Raw genomic sequence first — 21,068 nt, forward strand, 5'->3', positions numbered from 1 at the left:
CATGACCTGGTGACACGCAGTTCTCGTGGTTTATTTCAGGGAAATATTCAACCGATTGCCAAATAAAAGGTATTAACATCTTCAATGATCCTTCCTGATTCCATAGACCAGATAAAATTGGATGATTATCGCAATTAAATAGTTTGAAAGTGTTGAAATACCGGAGGGTGTCCCAAACCTTGCGTCTCCCTACGTTAGTAGCTTGTCTCCATGTAGGCAGCCCCCTCCTAAAGCGAATCAGATTAGTGCGAATAATCAACGAGACGTTATTAGCACGGCGCCGCTACGGCATCGGGCCGCTGCCGCCCCCTCCATACTTTACCCAATGCGTCCCTTACAATTGAAACAGATGACTCTCCCCACCCCCTTTTCCACCCCGCCCACCTCCACCGTGTGCGAACTCTCTCGTGGGGATCCGGCCCGGCCGGGGACCCCCTTGAGGCCCCAAGAAGGCGTCGCCTAACCAGCAGGCAGCCAGCAGGCAGCCAGCAGGCAGCCAGCAGGCAGGCAGCCAGCAGGCAGCCAGCAGTGCGGACGAGGCGACGCAAGTCATATGTGCCGGCCCGAAAGCCCGATGGCCCGAAGGCGCCCAGAGGCCTAGCCGGTCCGGTCGGCCGGCCTAGCCGGCGTCATATCGGACAGATGACATGAACCCAATACTCCGCGCAGGCCGGCCTGCCGCCGTTCGCGCCCTGACGGGGTCCGTTCCTAAAACGGCGCTTCAAAACGAGGGGAAACCAGAAAGCGACGCGCATCAAGGCACGACCACTTCCCAAAAGTAATTTTTTTTGTTCACAAAGAAAATGGAAGTCGTCGACGACGGATCGTCGACGACGGATCCGTCGAGCTTCCTCAGCCAACCTGTCCGTAGAGAAACGTTCCATGTGGTTTATCGCCGACGCTCCCCGGCCACCTCGCCGCGATTGGTTCACCCCCCCCCCCCCCTTTCCATTCGCAGCTCCCCTTCTCCCCCCCCCTCCCCATTACTAGACCGCCACAATCTCTGCCCTTGACGACCCCGCAGAAAGGATATCCGGGCGACAGGCGCTTTCCCGACGCCCCACGGCGGGCCTGAGGCGGGCCGAACCCCACCCCCTATGAGGGGGGGAGAGAGAGAGAGAGAGAGAGAGAGAGAGAGAGAGAGAGAGAGAGAGAGAGAGAGAGAGAGAGAGAGAGAGAGAGAGGAGGGGGGGAGGGACGAGGATGGCGACACGCGGCCCACCCGAGACGATCAGTCGAAATCCTCCAAGAATCGCCACCCCAGTCAAAGAACGCGAGAACGTTAAATTTAAAACGCGAAAAATTTCGTGAGTCAGTGCCCGATCCTTTTCCAAAGACTATCAAAAAGTGCAAGGTTGCTTTTTGGTTTCGTTTTTATTAAGTCATTTAAAATTTTTGTACCTAAAAAAAGAAAGGTAATTTTTGCTGTGTTCACTGGCTGTGGAGGCTGCGAGGCGGCGGGGCGCTGGAAACTGGAAGGTGTCGGGCCGAAAGAATGAGAGCAATAATTGAATGGGAGGAGGGGCGCACGGGGGCCTCACATTGGACAACGGAAGGACGGGAGAGAAAGGAGGGGGAGAGAAAGGGGGTAAGTCGCATCAATCATGCAAAGAGACGGAGTTCGGATTCCACACGAATTACATTCGCGGAGCCGCGGACCGACGCAGGAAGCCTAGTCAGCCAGCCAGTAGCGGCACTGCAACACAGAGGTCATCGCGGAGCTCACGGGTGCGCGGGCGGTGCAGAGGTGGGGGGGGGGAGGGGGGAATCACCAAACGCAGTCGCCATCGGCGATCCAATAGGTGTATCAAGCGCACTGCAAATACCGAAATGAGAAGAGGGGGAGGCAGACGGACGCACTCGGCAACAAAAATTATGCAGACAGATGGGATGGGCAATCTGGTGTGACAAAAAAAAAAGCTCCACCCTCTCCGGGAATCGCCAATTATTTACTGGGCAATTATTGGCTTTGCCGCTCCTTCCTCCATGGCGACAACGGGAAGGGAGGGGTTGGGAGGGAAGGGGGAGGGGGCAAGGGGGAGGGGGAAAAGGGGAGGGGAGGGCAGAAGGGGAGGGGGGGAGAGGGAGGGGGATCCGAATGGCCCCGAATCTGGCCAAGGAACGATAAACCGAGGAGTAGCGTCCACATTGTTTGGGCCGCTCCGTCAAAAGATAATTTGCGTCGCCGCGGAATGAAAAACGGGGTACAAACAGTAAACGGTTCATGAATTACAAACGCGGGGTGGCGAATTAAACAGGGCGGGCGGACAAGTAGAATGAGGCGTAATTAGGCGGTTAGAATTACACGTGGTTGTTCGCCCACGTTGACTGCGGATGAAAAATTAACAAGCGACAAATTCACGTCGCCGCTCAGCGAATGTGCGTTGGCTGAATGCGCATTGGGTTGAACTATTCCGCTGCGCCCACTGTGAAAATTTTGGTTGACACTTGATTGACAGTTTGAAGGCTAATTTTCCTTACAAGATAAAGGTGTCACACCTAATGCTATAAGTATGGTAGCTTTGTCATCAACTTGTGACGAAATTTTCACTAATTTAAAGTTATATAAACGCCATTTTGACCTAAAGTGACCACAAATTTTAACAGTTTCCAGCCTAGGAGGAAACGCTGAAGGCTGGCAGCCACTGCTTTCCGGCCCAGACGTCCAGTGAGGGGGGCAAGAACAGTGGTCCAGCTCCGCGGAGCTTCGCGGAGCGCTCCCACTAGTTGCCGCGAGGCCCGCGGGGCCACGGGGTCGTCGGCCGGCCTGCCGAGAGAGAAAGAGGGAGAGGGAGGGAAAGAGGGAAAGAGAAGGACAGTGAGAGCGCGGGGTAGCGCCGCCGCTCGGGCGCCTGCCAGGTCCAGGGTAGGCAACGCGCCGCGCGCAGACGTCCGCCGCGCTGCCTATCGCCCGCGTCACAGGCGGCTGCGCGCTGCGGAATTCATAGTGTACTCTCCGGCTCAAAATAATATCACTGAGATAATAAAATCAAAATCTAGCCCAACTGGCTTTCGGGAACTAAAAGTAAAAGCCTCGGCCTTACACCTCTGATGCTAAAGCGCACAGCAGTTCGCTGCACCGCTCGCCCCCCCCCTCTCTCTCTCTCTCTCTCTCTCTCTCTCTCTCTCTCTCTCTCTCTCTCCTCTCTCCTCTCTCTCGCTCCAATACGGAACGTTCCATGAGCGTGACAGAGACGGAACGACAGCCGACTGCAGCCGAACAAACTCCGGCATGCGCGGCAGGGAGCGAAGAGTGAACAGAAGGCGAGCTCAGAGCTCGCCCGAGGGAGGCCGGGGCCGCGGCGGCGGCGCTCCGAATCAGGGTGCAAGTAAACAAAAGGTCGCGACTCCGCGGATTGCAAATACGGGCAGGCAAATACGAACCTGGTCAAGACCCTCCCCCTCCCCCTCACTTTGGTGCGCCGCCACGCCACGCCGCGGCCAACTTGGCTCCAAGTTCGCGGCGGGGAAACAAATCTCGTTAACGGCACAAGTGAGAGCGGGAAAGCGAAAGTGGGGCGCGGGAAAAGAAGGGGAAAAGAAAATGGCGAAATTGTGCGCACTTGATTTGCGGGCGGCGCGGGGCGGAGGGAGTTGGCATTCCATTTCATTGCCGACTCATGCGGGTTAATTCGGAATTATTCGCATTCTACCGGATTGGCCGGATTGGCCAAATGGAGCGTTTGAGTTTCGCGCGGGGTTCGCGAAATCGTGAGGCCGGTGAAGCGCAGCCGAGCGAAGCGCACCCGGGATTCGGAGGAAAGCCTGTTGGCGTCGAGTTCGTCGCCCCGCCGGCGGAGCACAGTGGGCCAGACCAGTGGAGGCAGCCAAAATTCTGGACGCGTTTTGAGCTCCAGAGTCGCCTAACGGGACTCAAACCGAACGTGTGACCCCACCAATGGATTGCTTACCTAACGAGGAATCCATTGGTGGGGTCACACGTTCGGTTCGAGTCCCGTTCAGCGACTCTGGAGCTCAAAACGCGTCGAGAAAACGGCCTCCGCCACTGTGCTTCGTTTTGCCGCTTGACCGCTTTGGCTTACCTTTGCTGTGCAGCTGCTGCCGGTTCGAGTCCGCCTTGAGGTTCTCGGCCGTGTGCACCAGGTCGTCGAGCTGGGGCTTCTTGTGCTCCAGCTCTCGGAGTACATTCTGCAACAAAAGACAATTTTCGATCAGCCGATATGACGACAGACGCGTGAATCAGAGGGCGTGTCTAAAGAACAAATTGAGGGTGGTGCGAAATTTTCTCGTTTTCATAGACTGCTGCTGTTTTTATGATCCGTGCGGTATGCGGGAAACAAAACGCCCAACGTGGCAGGGTGCCAGCCCTTTAGCAGACTACGCGCAAAACACACACACACACACACGCACATGCGCCCTTGGAGAAAGGCTATCTCCGCGAGGCATCACCCCCTGGGGAGCGCTAAACTCTCGGGCAACGCGGCCCTCTGTTGCACGTCCGAGCCTACCCTTCTTATCGCTTCACTTCGTCATTGAATTCGAGGCCCTGCTTATGGACCCCCCTTGCCCCCCCACTGCAAAGAACGGGGCCGAATCATTAATCAAAGCAACAAGAGTAAAAATAACAACAACAACAACAACAGCGACGTGCGCACACTGCAACGGCCCTAATGTTCTCTTTACATTGTGCAAGATTGGTCACATTCATCATCGCCTTTCGCATTAAGAAACAGCGCCCCGCCCGAAGCCAGGCCGGGAAACTTAATCAAGTCAGGCCAGAGAGGACCGCGCTCAGTTTCTCCACGGCATCGCCACGTCGCCGCGTCGGGGGACACACTGTCTTACGGTGAAAGGCTGCACCAACGTATTATAGTGGAGATCGGTGGAGATTTTCTTCAATGCAAAAGAAATTTGACAGAATATCTGAAAGGTACATACAATGAATTTTGAACTGTAAGTTACGAAGTCAGCTGCATCGCCATAATATGGAGAATCTTCACAGTAAAACATTAAGAGTGCGCTGTAGAAGCCGCACACAAAATCTATGTGTGTACTCAGTACACACTTCTAGGTGCGTGCTTACAAGCATGCACTTTGAGGCGTGTACTTGCCTAAGCAAGCACCTAGAAGTGTGTACTGAGTACACACATAGATTTGTGTGCGGGCGACGTTTTGCAGCGTGAAAAGGCTCGCGGCAGTGGAGGGCCCCAACGTCACTCCGTCTCCCTCGCACTCCTGCGGCGCTGCGGCGTTGGCGCATCCCGTGGGAGGGCTGCACAGTAAATGTCTTGGTGAAAGGCTGCACCACACTGTGGCAAAAAGCTACGGAAAATTCTGTAAACAGCTTGTGGTAATTTTCCGTAGCCCCCTTATCAATATTCTCCGTAGGCTCTTACAGTATTTTCCGTAGGACCCCACAGTATTCTCCGTAGGACCTTACAGTGATCTCCGTAGGACTATACAGTCTTCCAGGTCCTACGGAGAAGACTGTGCGGACTTACAGAGAATACTGTGCGGCCCTACGGAGAATATTGATAAGAGGGCTACGGAGAATCCTGGCAAAAAAAATTAACAGAATTTTCCGTACCTTTTTGCCACAGTGCAACATAATATGGTGGAGATTTTCTCCATAATACCAACGAAATTCGTCAAAGTCTCTATAAGGTACAGTGAATTCTCAATGGTATGTTACGAAGTCAGCTGCACCACCATAATATGGAACATTTTCACCATAATATGGAGAATCTTCACTGTAGAACATTTAGAGTGTGCGAGAGAGAAGGAGCAGGCCTGGGCGTCACACAGTGGGCCAGAAGACCGGTGGATGCGGCCAAAACTCTAGACGCGTTTTGAGCTCCAGAGTCGCTAAGCTGGACTCGAATCGAACGTGTGACCCCACCAATGGATTCCTTGTTCGGAGAGCAATCCATTGATGGGGTCACACGTTCGGTTCGAGTCCTATTTAGCCACTCTGGAGCTCGAAGCGCGTCTGGAGTTTTGGCCGCCTCCACTGGTCTTCTGGCCCACTGTGCGTCAGCGGCGGCAGCCTGCGGGCAGGGCCTTCGCCTTTCACGGTGCACGCGTGTACACCGTGCCTACACCGTGCCTACACCAGCCACCGCCACTTCACGCCCCAAAGCCTCCCGGCGAGGACACCGCCAGGACAGCGCCCTTCCGAGCGACGCAGCCTTTCCGCCCCTCCCCCTTCCTCCCCGTCATCCTGACTGGCCGGAACACAGGCGGGCCGGGCCGGCGTGTTGGCATGCCGTGGGCTCGGTGCCCTTTAGCGCGCTTTAGCGGCGGTGACGTCAAGGCCTCCACCGCGCCAGCAAGACCGAAGGCAAAAACACGAAAAACAACAACAACACGCCCATCCGTCAACGACGCAAACTGGATCAACGGTGAGGGGAAACTGAAACTGGCCCGCTAAATTCCCTCCAGCGCGACGCGGGATGATCCCCAGGAGTGTTTTCGTCGCTCTGTCTCTCTCGCACTCGCACCAAGCCGGAAACACAGCCGTCGAGGCGCCGAAAAAGGTGCATCTCTTCGCCAATCAGGGTTCACACCAGATTCCTTTTTTTCATTTTCCCTGATATCCAGTGTAAAAATTACCAATTTTCCCTGACTTTATTTTCAAAATTTATGTGCAGTTCTAGAGTCAATTGCATGCAGCTTCCACACGTGCGGCGTTCAAAATCCATACTCTGACGAACTTTTCAAATTTTCCCTGACCAAAATCGAATTTCCCTGACTTCCAGTGCCCATTTTATTTTCCCTGACTTTTCCATGACTTCCCTGATTTCCCTGACCGGTGCGAACCCTGCCAATGCATGGAGGAATCTCAACGACAGAGAGAGAGAGAGTTTAGTTTTTAAAATTATTTATTGGGGGGATTTTGTTTTTAACAATTAGGGCCAGGACATGAGTTCAATTTTGTCACAAAATATGCATGCAGTATTATTGTTTTTTTTTTTTTAGTGTTTATGTTGTGCTGCAGTGTTTACATTTTTGTGAGCTTAGATAAAATTTTAGAATTTACAGAGTATGATATTTTTTAGTAACTAAGCAATACCGAAATATACATAACATGTTTTAGATAATTTAATAAAAGGAAGAGAAAAGATTTTGATTCTATACAAACAAAAAGACATTTTTAAGAATATGTAAAATTTACAATGACAAGTTAACACTTTAAACATTTTAGAAGATTAAAATTTACTTATTTTTACATCACAGTTTTTGGGAGGATAATAACATTTGATAATTTTGCTATGAAAGAAGGAGCTAACTTATTAATTTATACATCTAGAAAAAACATTTGGGAAAATGTTTTGTTGAAAAAATTAAGGAAAAAAAATATAAGTCATAGTTATGGTATAAGAAATTACAGGTGCTGATTGAGGGCTTGATTAATTAGGAAAGTCTTAGAGAATGTTTCTTCAGTTTGGGTGATCTTGGCATAAGATTGTTGGATCTTGAGTCTGAAGTCCATTCTTCTTTGGAATATTTGAAGGTAGGCAGGAGGTGGTGGTTCTGGTTCTTTGATTCTATCCATGTATGTATAATAGATAGTACTCTTGACAAGTGATAAAATAAAGTTTGACAGTCTTGATTCAGGGTTTGTACTTGGAAACCCTATTATAGCTTCTTGTAAAGAGAGGGGTGGTTGGGTTCCATTTATAGCACATATTTTCTCAGAGGCATAGTTCCATAATGGAGCGGCTTCTTTGCAACGGAAGATCATATGCATTATGTTTCCTTCTTGTTGAGTGCACCATGGACAATCAAGTTTTTCAATAATATTCCACTGATGTAGCTTTTTTGGAGTAGCTAAAGCATCATATAACAATCTCCAGCAAACATCAGAATCTCGTTTGTCAATTGGGTGATTGTATAGGGACATCCAGTTAATCTTCTTATTTATGATTTTTGATTTTCCATTTACTTGAGGCTTTGATATTAATGGTTGAAGACTTGCAAGGTACATTACTTTTTTTGTTGATGGAAAGTTGAAAAGCTTTTCTTGATCTTGCCGTCTAAAGCTGAATTTTATTGGCTCATGCTCTTCATTAGACTGCTGAATTTTTATCTTCTTGCTGAAATGGATCTTGATTTGATTGTAGTTGTAGCTCAATCTTCTTTGCGTTGAGATTGTGTACTGTTGGAGGTTGAGTGTTTCCCAGGATCCATCTTCTTTTAACATTTTTTCCAATGTGGTGTGTCCACACTTTTTCCAATCAGGGATTATTTGAAAATTTGTTTGATCACTTAGCATGCTTCCATAGAGTGGCATTTTTCTCAGTACATTTATAGGGAAAACTGTAGTGTTCAAAATTGGACCTATATTGTGCCATGCTATCAGTAGACTTTGATAGAAGGGATCCAAGTTGCACATATCTTTTTCTTGCTTGACTTGACAGAAGAATAGTGATGGAGAAATGTCTCCATACAAAGAAAGATTGTAGTGATGAAGTAGAATGGTTGAGTCTTTACTATTTGGTTTTTGCTGGATTGCACTTGCTAATGAAAGTCTCAGGGAATTTATTTTTGCATGTAGATTAATAATTTCTAATCCTCCTTCTTCTTTTGGTGCATAGATGAAGTTTTGGTGGAGCCAATGTTTACCTTGCCACAAGAAGTTGTTCATTCGAGTTTGGATTTGTTGGATGAAAAGTCTTGGTGGTTGCAGAACATTTAGGACATGGATTAATTGTGACCCAATGAGCTGGTTACAAATTATTCTTCTACCTTGGTATGATGTTAGCTTGACATATTGTGTCCAGTTGTTGAAAGTTCCGCTTATTTTAACGGAAAGGTCTTGCCAATTTTTTTTCTTCATAAGTTTTGTTATTTCCTATGTAGACTCCCAAATATTTTGCTCCTTCATTATTCCATTTATATTCCATTGGGGTATCATTTCTTGTTTTCCAAGATCCACAGAATAATCCAGTTGACTTGTTTTGATTCAATTTAGCACCTGACTGTTGGCTGTACTGCTGGAAAGCAAGATCGATCTTCTCGAAGTCGTCCTCTTCTGTTATGAAAAAATTAATATCGTCTGCAAAGGCAGTGCACTTAGGTCTGATGTTTGTTGACATTGGTATTAGATAACCTTTGATGTCCATGTTGTTAGACACATACCTCAAAAAGGGTTCAATGGTTAGGATATATAGTGGGCCTGCGATTGGATCCCCTTGCTTGAGTCCTTTCTTGAAAATGAACGGTGTAAGTAGAGCTGAGCCAATTTTGACAAAACCTTGTGTGTTTGTCAACAACGATTGGACTCCAGTGCATAGTTTTGGACCAAAACCTTGTATTTCTAGAAGATGGAATAGATATTGATGTGAAATATTATTGAAGGCTTCAGTTTGGTCCATACTTAGGATTGCTAGAGGTGAGTTGGATTGGTTGGCATGGCGAATGATGTTTCTTATGAGGTGCAAATTATCGTATATTGTTCTTCCTGGTACTGAGTAGCTCTGATCTGAGGAAAGTAACTTGGAGATGACGTTTGCTATTTTCCTACTATAAATTCTTGATATAATTTATAATCAGAGTTCATGAGAGAAATTGGTCTCCAATTCTTCAGCTGGTTTCTGTCTCCAGATTTGGGAACGGGTTTGATGACAATTTTCTTCATGCTTGCGGGTAATCTTCCTGTTTCTTCAAAATGTTTTATAACCTTGATGAAAATATTCTTGAGTTGAGGCCAAAAGAATTTGTAAAATTCAATTGGGAGTCCATCAATTCCAGGTGCTCGATTTAGCTTTGCCATGTTGATAGATTCCTCGATGTCTTGTTCTAAAATTGGTGCATCACATAAATCTCTGTCAGTTGGAGACAGGGATGGTAGATTTTGATAAATTACATTATCTGGCTGGAGTCTATTAATATTTGCATCTGAGAAGGATGCTTTAAAACTTTCTTGTACTACAGGGAAAATCTTATCTTTATCACTGGTAAGCTGGCCTTCTATTTCCAACTGGTCCATAGATACTGATGGCTTAGCCTGCTTGGCAAGGCGTAGAAAGAATTTTGATTGACAGTTGGCTTCATTGGATAACATTGATTCAATTAGTGATAATTTGTTACTTGAATCTTTTCTATATAATTCTACTATTTCTTTTTCTAGTTGTATCAGGCTTTCTTCATCTCTTCTTGACATTTGTGATTTAGATTGGATGAAATTTATTTGAGCTTGAAGGGTTGTGAATTTTTCTCTTGCTTGTAGATGGAAATATTTCATGAAACGTTGTGATGCTATTTTAACTTCTTCTTTGAGTTCATCCCATAATTTACAGATGTCGCAGTTTGGTCTTTTTGATTTTTCTTCATAAAAGGAAATGATGTTGTTGATAATTTCTTGATATTGTTTTGACTTCAAAGTAGCGGTGTCCATCTTCCAGTAGGGCGGGCTGTACTGAGGTCTTGTGGTGTTGAATGTTATATTGACTGCAGAGTGATCAGAAAATGAAGGAACTATTGCAGTGTTTCTTATCATATTGAGGTCCTTATTTTTTACATATATTCTGTCAAGTCTTGACATGGGATGGTTTTGTTGCAGTCCTCTGAAGGTATATTGGCTCTTGTTTGGGTTGAAATCTCTCCAAACATCTGACAGATTGTGTTGACGGATCAAGAGCTTCATTTGTTGGCAACTTCAATTCTTGTCTCAGCGCAATTTAATCGGTCATTTTTTTCGACAGTAACATTCCAGTCTCCACCAATGATGAATCTTGAAGAGTCTTCAGTATTTGTAAGATAAAAATCAATCTTGTTGATAACTTGGATTGCATTTGGAGTAGCTTGAGGCATGTAAACATTAACAAGATGATAAATTATACTTTCAATTTTGATTGTTATAACCTGTAAGTACCCAGGGGCAAGTACTTCATGAGAAATAAATTCTACTTCATCAAAAAATTGTTGTTGGAAAGCAATTGCAACACCTGAAGAGGCTTGGGTTGGTTTGTTGATAAAAAATTTATAATCTTGAGGGTAAAACATAACTGCATTCTCTTGAAGGTTTGTTTCTTGAAGGAATAAAATTTTGCTTTTGTTGTCTTTGCTAAATCAAACAATGCCAATTGTTTTTGGTGACTGACTAGCCCCTTGACATTTAAGGTCAGGGTTGAAGCCATGACTAGAAATGACAAAATTAGTAACATGAGGTAGTAGAGAAAATTTTCTTAGATTTCATCAGGTTGTTTTAAGGCTTGGATGGCCCTGTCTAGTCTCCTTGAGAGATTTTGATCAGGGCATAAAATGAAAGCACGCTCAAGCTGTCTTAGTAGTTCATTTTTATCCCTCGTTATTTGTGCTGCTACTTTTTTAGAGTTGGCTTTTCCTCTGCATTTATCAAGAAAATCTTCAAACTCTTGTGCTGATAGTTTTGAGTCATCAAAATTCATTGTTTTAATGAGATTTGAACGAACAATTTCTTCTTTCTTCTGTCTTCTTTGTTGGCTCTTTGACATTACTTTCTCATAGGAATCTGAATCAGTTTCTACTTCCATTTCATTGGAGCTGTCAAAACTTTGTTGTGATGTATCAAGTTCCATTTCAGCAGATGAGTCATGCTGACTTGGTTTAAGCGACTTCAGTTCTGACTGTAGGGTTTCTTCGGGTGAATGCTTTCTCTTCTTTTGGGCTTCAGCTTCATTGTGAATTGTAACACTTTGTGGTTGAGAAAAATCATACCAGTATGTGTTTTCTTGATGGGTTTTGTCAATTTCTTCTTGGATGGGAACTGATTGGTCTTTTCTTCTTTCTTCTGGGGTTTCTTGAGTGACAATTGGGGGATCTTCTTGAGATGGATGTTCAATGTTTGATGAGAAAGAACTTGTCCTGCTTCTTGAGGGTGAAGAAAATTGGGGCATGAGATTGTTAATCGAATCCAGATTTGGCCTTGTTTGGGGAGTTTTGTTGACGGCATGGCTGCTCTCTCCAGTTGAGTGAACAAACAATCTATGTGCTGCTGGGGGTCTGAAATTAGACATAAGTGGGAAGTCTGCATTCTGTTGTTCTTTTCTCTTGCATTTTTCTTCGACATGTCCTGGTCCAAGGCAGAAATTACATACCAGCTCATCCTTGTCGATGTAGATGGTATATTTGAATCCATCTGGTGATGTGATATTCATTAGAGGTGGTAGTTGAGGTCCTCTTCCTTCTTCGTGAAGCATCATGTAGACAGATCTTCTCCATGTACGTATGTGCTTGAGATCATCATGAGAAGTAGTAACTTTGAGTCTTGTTGGTGCAGAAGCGAATGTACCATAAGGTTGTAGCAAAATTTTTAGTTCTTCATCGGATAGTTCTGGTGGGCAATTTGAGATGACAACTTTTTTGGCTTCTGAAACATAGCGACGAACAGGGACAAATTGTGCTCCCACACTTATCCCTCCTCCCTCACATAATTTTTCCACTGTTGTTTGATCAGTTAGGTATAGACATATTCTAGCACCACCACTAAGTCTTGTCACATAGTGTATGTTGTGGCCTCCGATGAGGTCAGCCACACTTCGAAGGCACTGATCTTGAGAAATTCCTCTTGTATCTTGAAGCACTACTGCACATTTTCTTGATGGACGATAGTTTGGGCTCTCTTGTCGGTTGACACCTGCTGGTCCTTTGTTGTTGTTTGGATCAGCTGTTTGTTGGCGGGTATCATGGCGGCCTTGAGGCGTCATGTTTGGACGGGATGTAGAGGTTAGGTTGTTGGTCGATGTTGGATTCTGTTGAAATTGGGTTCTTGGTTGGGCTTGCCAATGCGATGGTCCAGTCCTGACGACAGCAGAGAAGGTTTGGTTCATTGTTGTTGGAAATTGGTCTTGATGAAGCGACGAGTCGTTTTGGCGGGAAACCATGGTGGTTCACAGCCGGGTTGGGGACGGAGGAAAAAGGAGTTTTCGCTCCATCCCGCGACGGTTTCGTTGAAACTTTTGTCTTGAGATAATCCTCAACACTAGTTCTTGCAGTTTTTCACTAATTTATAGTTGGATTTGTGGAATTGCCTTGTCAAAACAATGTTTTAAGAGAGCACTTCGCGGGGACCTCTTCACCTACTCGAGAGAGAGAGAGAGAGAGAGAGAGAGAGAGAGAGAGAGAGAGAGAGAGGAGAGAAGAGGGGGAGGGAGAGAGGAGAAGGGGGGAGGTGCGTTTTCAAAGTGGCTGCTGAAGAGCAAAGCGAAGTCATTCCAGGAATGGCTGTTGCGTCGCACTGTACTCACGACAGCGTCGCCGGGACTGGACCCATTGGACCGATCCGTACACCCAGAGGCGCGGCCCGAGGGACCCGTCCACAGTCACGGCCTTCCTGACGGCCTCTCCACGGACCCCGTCCGTCCTCTCGGCTCGTCTCTTTAGGCTCGCCCCTTCCCCACCGAGGCCCAGCTGCGCCCCAGGAGGCCCACCATGCCGTCAGAGACACGCAGGGCACGCAGCACAGTGGGCCAGCAACCGGCGCAGGCGGCCAAAATACGAGACGCGTTTTGAGCTCCAGAGTCGCTAAATGAGACTCGAATCGACCCCACCAATGGATTGCTCTCCGAACGAGGAATGCATTGGTGGGGTCACACGCTCGGTTTGAGCCCCATTTAGCGACTCTGAAGCTCAAAACGCGTCTCGAATTTTGGCCGCCTACGCCGGTTTCTGGCCCACTGTACGCAGGGCCGCCATTCGGCAACGGAGGGGCAGCGCGGGGCATGCACGTACAGTCCAACCTGATGGTATCCCAACCCCTCAACGCATCTAACTGAATTCAAACCACAAGGCGGCAGAGCGGAAGAATCAGACAAGTGTTGCTGCAATAAATGTTGAACGCAGATCGGTAGCGGTATCCTCTCAAACGCAACGGAAAAGAAAACATTGGCCTTGCTTTGGACTTGGCCAGACATGGCCGTAAAGATAAGCAGACGATGCTCCGCTCCCACGGGCCACGGTAAGCAGCCACCGCGCGACCGTGAGCCTCCCGCCGCGCCGTCCTCTGCGTCGTCTGCCCCCAGGCCTCACCCCGGCGTCGGTCCGCCCACAGGCGTGGGGTATTTTCGAGCCGCGGCGTAGCGACGGCCCGGCGATACCCCTTGCCGCGGGGCGCAAACGACGCCAGGACGGCACCCCGGCCACCGCGGCGCCCCCGCTCGGCGCCGGGCCGCACTGGGCCGGGGGGGGGGGGGGGGGGGGGGGTTCCAGGGCATTGTGCGGACCAGCTGTAGCGGCCTAGCGTGCACTGCCCTGGCGGCCCTGGCCCGATGGAACGTCAGCCCAAGCGAGCCGGCCGTCCGAGCCGAGATACAGGCCGTGTTTTGAGTGGGGCGGACCGAGGCCCAGACCGGCGGGCCGCCGGGGCGAGGCCCGTCCAATTTCACCCTAGACGGCCTCGCCGGATCCCGCCAAAATTGCTGCCCGTGCGGCACTCTCCCGTTTTTCTTCCGTTTCGGATTTCTTTGTTTTGTTTGCTTGTTTTCGCTTTGGCGGTGCCACGGCGGCGATGAGTTGCCTCCACGGGACGCTGGGCGCCTTGAACCAAGCCTTGAACCGCTCGGCGGGGCTGTGGGCACACTGTGGGCCGAGAGCGAGCCGAGAGCGCGGGCAGGCAGATGCGCCAATTGCGCGATTGCGCCACGACGACGCGCAATGCCTGCCGAGCGCTTCCGGGTCGCGACGCTCCGATGTTGACTCGCCGCCAAAGGCACGCCGAGACGCCCCCCCCCCCCTTTCCCTCGGACCCGTCAACCAGCCCCGGCGACACCGCGCGCGCTTCCGGCAAACCAGTGCTTCATCCCGGAGGGGAGGCATTGTGTGCAGCGGCACGGCCGGCAAGGGGAAAGACCGTCATCAGCGTGCAAATACATTTTACTTTATTTTTCAGGCCTAGTTTTGCCGGCGGGCACAGTGTGCCAGAAGACCGGTGGAGGCGGTCAAAATCCCCGACGCGTTCTTGAGCTCCGGAGTCGCTAAAGGGAATCAAGCCGAACGTACGACCCCACCAATGGATTGCTCTCAGAACGAGGAATCCAATGGTGGGGGTCACACGCTCGGTTCAAGTCCTGAGTCCTGAGCTCAGAGCGCTTCAAGAGTTTCGGCTGCCTTCGCCGGTCTTCTGGCCCACTGTGCGGTGATAAACCTTGATTCAGACCACACCTGAAGCGAAGAGCAGGGCCTCTTGATTCCAGCGTGTCCCTTCTACCCCCTCTCAGGTTAATCCCGACCGACTATCGCCTGCTCCAGTCCAGAGCGAGCGGCGAGGGAGGCTTCTGCCCCTTCGGCCCGCAGCATCAGGTGAGTGAGTCAGAGACGAGTCAGAGACGAGTCAGGGACGCTCCCACCGGGTGGGACCCACCCCCACGCCTCCCTCATTCCCAGTGATTGTGCGCCCACCGGATGGACTGCGCCGTGTTGTGGTTGTTGTTATTGTTGTTGTTGTTGTTGTTGTTTTAACACAGGGAGAAAATCAAGGGGAAATAACTCTAGCCAAATATGCACACCGAAATTCATCAAACATGTAAAATTCACTGAAACTTATTAAAATTCATCAAAATTTGACCGAAATTCATCGAAATACGACTGAAATTCTTCGAAATTCGACTGAAATTCATCAAAATTCGACTGAAATTCGTCAAAATTCGACCGAAATTCATTGGATTTGTACACTGAAATTCAAAGCGATTTCCTCTTGGAGAAAATAATGGTCGACTTCGAAAAATCGTACGACTTTCGGCAGAGTCCACGATGCACGGAAAGACGACGACATTGTCGCAGTCCGCACGAGAGAAAGTCCCCGCTCCTGGCTGCCAGGCTGCCCTTCGCTGCTAAGGCCCACACTCTAAATGTTCTACAGTGAAGATTCTCCATATTATGGTGAAAATGTTCCATATTATGGTGGTGCAGCTGACTTCGTAACATACCATTGAGAATTCACTGTACCTCACTGCAGATATTTTGACGAATTTCGTTGGTATTATGGAGAAAATCTCCACCATAATATGTTGGTGCAGCCTTTCACCGTAAGACATTTACTGTGCACCGCACCTCTCCGCGCTAGGCCGCGCAAGGCACGCGGGGATAAACGCGGGATGAGCGGTCCGGTCCTCCGGATATTCGCGGCTCGCGTCCGCGTCCCAGCGCCCCGTCGCGCACTACGGCCCCGCAGGTACACTGGTCATAAACAAGCTGTTACGACCGCGGCTCATCTGTGTATCCGCGGAAGCCGCCCTAGCGGCTCAGCCACACGGTGAGGGAAAAACCCGCGAAAAGACAAAGGGAACACAGAGAAATCATTTCTCGATTTTCTAAATTTTATCACTGCAGCGGCGCGCACTTCGATGTAAAATGCATCACCGAATGCAGGGAAGCGACCACACTCGGGCTGTTCGTTCGTTGTCAAAATAAGCGTCCATTGTTGGTTCGGCCTATCCCTCCGCCCCTCTCCAGCCCCAAGGGCCAAGCGCGGCCAAGCCCGCTCTCAAAGCAAAGGCGGTGCGCTCGCGGCAGGTTTAACCATGTGTGGGCCTCAGGCGCAGCAACAAGGCCGGCGCTCTGTCTCGCTCGCACCCTTCGGGCGCTTCGGGCCCTTCGGGCAGGCCATGCGAGTGCGAGAGAGAACGACAACAAAGCCGTTCGGTCCGGGCCGTCCGGGCCGTCCGGGCCGCCTGCCACTGGGCCTCATCCCATCAAGGAAGGCGTGAGCCTCGGTATGAGCAGCGGGCAGGAAAAGCCAGAAAGCTCGCCTTCCGCGCGCCGGGGAAGGGAAGGCCGTGCAGGTTGCCAATGCTGAAAACCCGTCCGAAAAATACTGCGGGAGTCTATTGGTAGCGCGTCATATCTTTCGATGGTTTTTGCACATTTTTTGAAGACACCGGGCTCGAAACGTGCCTGCGGAGTCGTGTCCGCGCGGAGTGGTCTTCGTGTGCGTACGAGCGTGACAATGATAAGGTAACGAGGGGGATGAAGGGGGGGGGGCGGCACGGCGGGGGCGGCGCGGCGGGGGCGGCGCGGCGGGGGCGGCGCGGCGGGGGCGGCGCGGCCGCCCGCGGGCCGGCCGCCCCGCCCCGCCCCGCCTTGCTTTAAAATATACATGAGGCTCTTAGCGGAATGAGGGCGCTGCCAAGACAAGGCGCAGCACTAGGCCAGCCAGGCCGGCCAGCGCAAGCCAGCGGGGCCATTAAAATCAGGGGGAAACTAAATGACCGTGTCCGAGCGCCGCACCAAGTCCCCTTGAAGCTTGAGCAGAGACTGCACTGGTACGCAGCCCCACGCAGTCGAACGCCGGACCAATCGGGTCGAGGCCCGCAACTCCGCCATGCAAATCATGTCGCGCCACTCGGGAACTTGAAGTGGCCACCCCGCCCCGCCCTGCCCCGCCGCGACAGCAGCGGCAAAAGCGGGCAAAAGCGGGCAAAACGAACCGCATCAGCACGGACTGGCACGGACGCCGAAAGACTCCCCGGCCAAGTTTTGACAGTGTCGCGTAGGAACGGGCGGCGCGGCGCTAAGAGAGTTCGACAGGAACCAGCCTCCACTCCGGGCGAAGGGCCAGAGGGCAGGCAGGCACGTCGGCAGCGCAAATATGTAAGGGCATTCCGACGCAATACACGAGCGGGCACGGCGCAGCGTCCCTGCCACACGCGTGTTGACAACACGACACGGAGGAAAGTGAGAGGGGGGGGTGGAGGGGAACGCGAAAAAAGGGGAAAAGGGGGGGGTTTTTCTATGAGGTTTTTTTGAGTTTACATTTAAGTTAACAAAGAGTGCCCCGTTCCTTGGACAAAATAAAATTCTTTGTATGCGAGACCACAGTTGGTACCTTGCACCTGGTCCAAGTACTTGGCGTTACGGTTTTCGCCGTGAGCGCGTAGGGCAGCCATATTTGGAAAGGGGCGGCAGAAACGGGCAGCATCACGACTGTAACGACATGTCCCCAAATGCCAAATGGCTAAAGGCGGCCCACTGGACAGTGCCCATTAGGAATGCGGTTTGAATCCGACAAGCCAATCCGGGGCCGAAGGGGGCGGGGAGGCCCGGAGGAAACCCGGCCCCCCCCAAAAAGGAAAAAACCCCCCCCGCCCCCACGTCCCCCACCGAAAGGGCCCCCCCCGGCCAAAAGGTTTTAAAAAATTTAAAAAACCCCCCCCCAAATAAAATTCCCCCCCCCCCCCCGGGCCGCCGCCACGCTTAACCGCTCCCTCGCCCCCACTTCAGGCAACAACCTGGGGGCGCCTGGAGGGGCGTAACCCGAGGCGTGGGGTTTGGGGGGTAGTGGGCACGAACGCGTCCCCCAAAATTGCCCCGCGGTACCTGTCCTCTTTGTTGCCCCCCCCATCCCCTTTTATTAAACGGTTCACGCCCCCCCCCCCCACTTCCCTCGCCCCCCCCCCCGTCGCCGGCAGACAAACCTTTTAAGGCAGCCCGTAACTTCGGTGTGCAATATGCGTGCTGGCAACGCCTACACTGGGGCTCGTCCCGCCCGGTCCGGCCCGGCAGAAACGGCCGCTAATGAACAGGGTATCGTTTACATTACGCCAGGCTGCACTAAAAGTCGACGAGGTCCTCCTACACTAAGCCCCCAAAACTCCCCCCGTCGCCGCGCCTCCGAGGGGGGCACACCGTGCCCCCCCGGCATGTTGGCTGTAGGCTGAACCCACACACATCACCTCGCACTCACACACACACATCCGTCAATCGTTATGTTGTCAATATTCATTGAAGTTAATGCGCATGAATGGAATTTAAAAAGCTTGACGAAATTGATATTCATGTTTGTAATACAAATAAGGTTATTAATGCGCCCAAACGTCGATACGTTGTTGAACAAAAACTCAGAGCGAGTCTGAGGGTGCGCGCGGCGGGGGTGCGAGAGAGACAGCAGCAGCGTGGCGTGTGTACGTGTGAAGCCGGAAAATGATGGGCGGAAAATGACCGGATTGGGTCGTCGAAGGGCTTCTAAGACCGCGCCCCTGCCGCCCCGGCCGGCGCACGGCGTGGCACGCGCAGGCCACTGTACTGCGTACATACTACCTCGGTACACGCCATGGCACGCCATGGGCACTACACTGTAAATGTCTTGCGGTGAGAGGCTACACCAACATATTATGGTGGCGATTTTCTCCAAAATGAAAACGAAATTCGTCAAAATGTCTATAAGGTACAGTGAATTCTCGATGGTATATTACGAGGTCAGATGCACCACCATAATATGAACATTTATGGATAATCTTCACCGTAGAACATTTAGAGTGTACGCTCTCAAAAATACAATTGCGCATTCTTATTACACGGCGATCATTAGACCACAGCGTTAACCTGACGAAGGCGCTCCTCCCTCTCTGCAGCCGAGCCGCGGGGCCGCGGGGCCGCGGGGCTGCCTTCACAAGCAGCGAGCTCCCCCCACGCGGAAACAAAGTTCGGCAACTTGGAAAAGACGCCGAAAAGAAGCACACGCATGCATACACACAGTGGGCCAGAAGACCGGTGGAGGCGGCCAAAACTCTAGACGCGTTTTGAGCTCCAGAGTCGCTAAATGGGACTCGAACCGAACGTGTGACCCCACCTATGGATTGCTCTCCGAACGAGGAATCCATTGCTGGGGTCATACGTTCGGTTCGACTCCTGTTCAGCGACTCTGGAGCTTAAAACGCGTCTAGAGTTTTGGCCGCCTCCACCGGCTTCTGGCCCACTGTGCAGCGCCGGGCCGACGGCTTCTGCTCCGCCCTGCTTACCTTCTGCTTGTCGAGAACCTGCAGGATCTCCCCCACCTCCCCGACGACCACGGCCTGCTGTCGCAACATCTCTTGCTCCACTGCCAGCCAATCGCGAATCTGCAAAGAGAGGGAAAAAATGCAGAGTAAATAACAGGTACGATCGCAATCAAGTCACCTCACTGCAAACCGACGTAAATTACAGTGCAACGTGGCGTGCATGTTGTGTTCATAATAGTGCGCTTGCGTGGATAAAACTATTACGTCCAATCGATTCGTGTTTTTTTTTAAAGGTGAGTGCTTTATTTTTTGTTTTTGTGGTTTTAGTTCTTGTTGACAGTGCGACACATGCAGACAAGGGGCAGGAACACGGCACGCGCGCTACTGCACTGTTTACAGAGGGGACGATCCTCGCGTGAGGCCGGTTGACCTTTTTTTCCCTTTCTTTTTCACTAGCTTGCCGGAAATAACGCAATTACGCAATGACCGCACACGTGATACGCCGTAAAGGTCACCTTAGTAGGGACCGGGGGGGGCGGGGGAAAGGGGGGGGGGGGGGGGGAGCGGCACAGCCCAGGGAGTGGGGGGGGGCGTGTCGTATAGCGGCGCTGCAGTGGCTCCATCTCCCTCGCGCCTCCTCGCGCCTCTGGAGCTTAAAACACGTCTAGAGTTTTGGCCGCCTCCACCGGTCTTCTGGCCCACTGTGCGCCCACGCCCCACGAGCGCGAGAGAGACGGAGCGGCAGTGTTCCGGAGTAAGCCTGCTGCCGCGGGGCGCACGTCAGGTCCCCAGGTAGCACCGCGCCGCGCAGGGCCCGGCCAAGAGAGGGTATAAACTAAGGACCCCGCCGGCCCACAGTGGGCCAGAAGGACGGTGGAGGCGGCCAAAACTTTCGACGCGTTTTGAGCTCCAGAGTCGCTACATGGGACTCGAACCGTACGTGTGACCCCACCAATGGACTGCTTTCCGAACGAGGAATCCATTGGTGGGGTCACACGTTTGTTTCAAACCCTCATCAGCGACTCTGGAGCTCAAAACGTGTCTAGAGTTTTGGCCGCCTCCACCGGTCTTCTGTCCCACTGTGTGCCGCCCCGGGCAGGCCGGAGCCGGAGGGCCCCGCTGAAAAGTAAAAACCGCTCATCCATAATTCAAAATCGAGCAGAGAGAGGCGGAATGCACGCGGTCTGGCCTGCAGGGCCCATGGCGGGGGCCTCCTCAATCGGGGCGGGTCGCGGCATCATTAATTCACCAATTAGATACAGTGCTGTTCGTTTTGTTTCGACACGTGTCCCGCGCTGCATAATGCCCCGCGGGGGGGAGGGAGGGAGGGGGAGAGGGGAGGGAGGGAGGGGGAGAGGAGAGGAGAGAGAGAGAGAGAGAGAGAGAGAGAGAGAGAGAGAGAGAGAGAGAGAG

The 21,068-nt window shown here is 51.1% G+C and overlaps 1 protein-coding gene across 7 annotated transcripts in view; it reads right to left on the bottom strand.

Moving 5' to 3' along the window:
• The window catches only part of LOC117652403 (dystrophin), a 149,052-nt gene that overhangs the window by 106,741 nt on the left and 21,243 nt on the right, over window positions 1–21,068 (bottom strand). For all 7 annotated transcript variants that reach the window (XM_034397282.1, XM_034397281.1, XM_034397283.1 and 4 more), the window contains exons 3-4: window positions 19,677–19,775; window positions 4,044–4,149 (exon numbers count right to left, since the gene is read on the bottom strand). In XM_034397282.1, coding sequence (XP_034253173.1) covers window positions 4,044–4,149; window positions 19,677–19,745 — 175 coding nt within the window. In that variant the 5' untranslated portion in view covers window positions 19,746–19,775. The remainder of the gene's footprint in view (window positions 1–4,043; window positions 4,150–19,676; window positions 19,776–21,068) is intronic.

The sequence above is a fragment of the Thrips palmi genome, unplaced genomic scaffold (genome assembly GCF_012932325.1).
Source record: "Thrips palmi isolate BJ-2018 unplaced genomic scaffold, TpBJ-2018v1 HiC_scaffold_7, whole genome shotgun sequence".
Classification (NCBI taxonomy): Eukaryota; Metazoa; Arthropoda; class Insecta; order Thysanoptera; family Thripidae; genus Thrips; species Thrips palmi.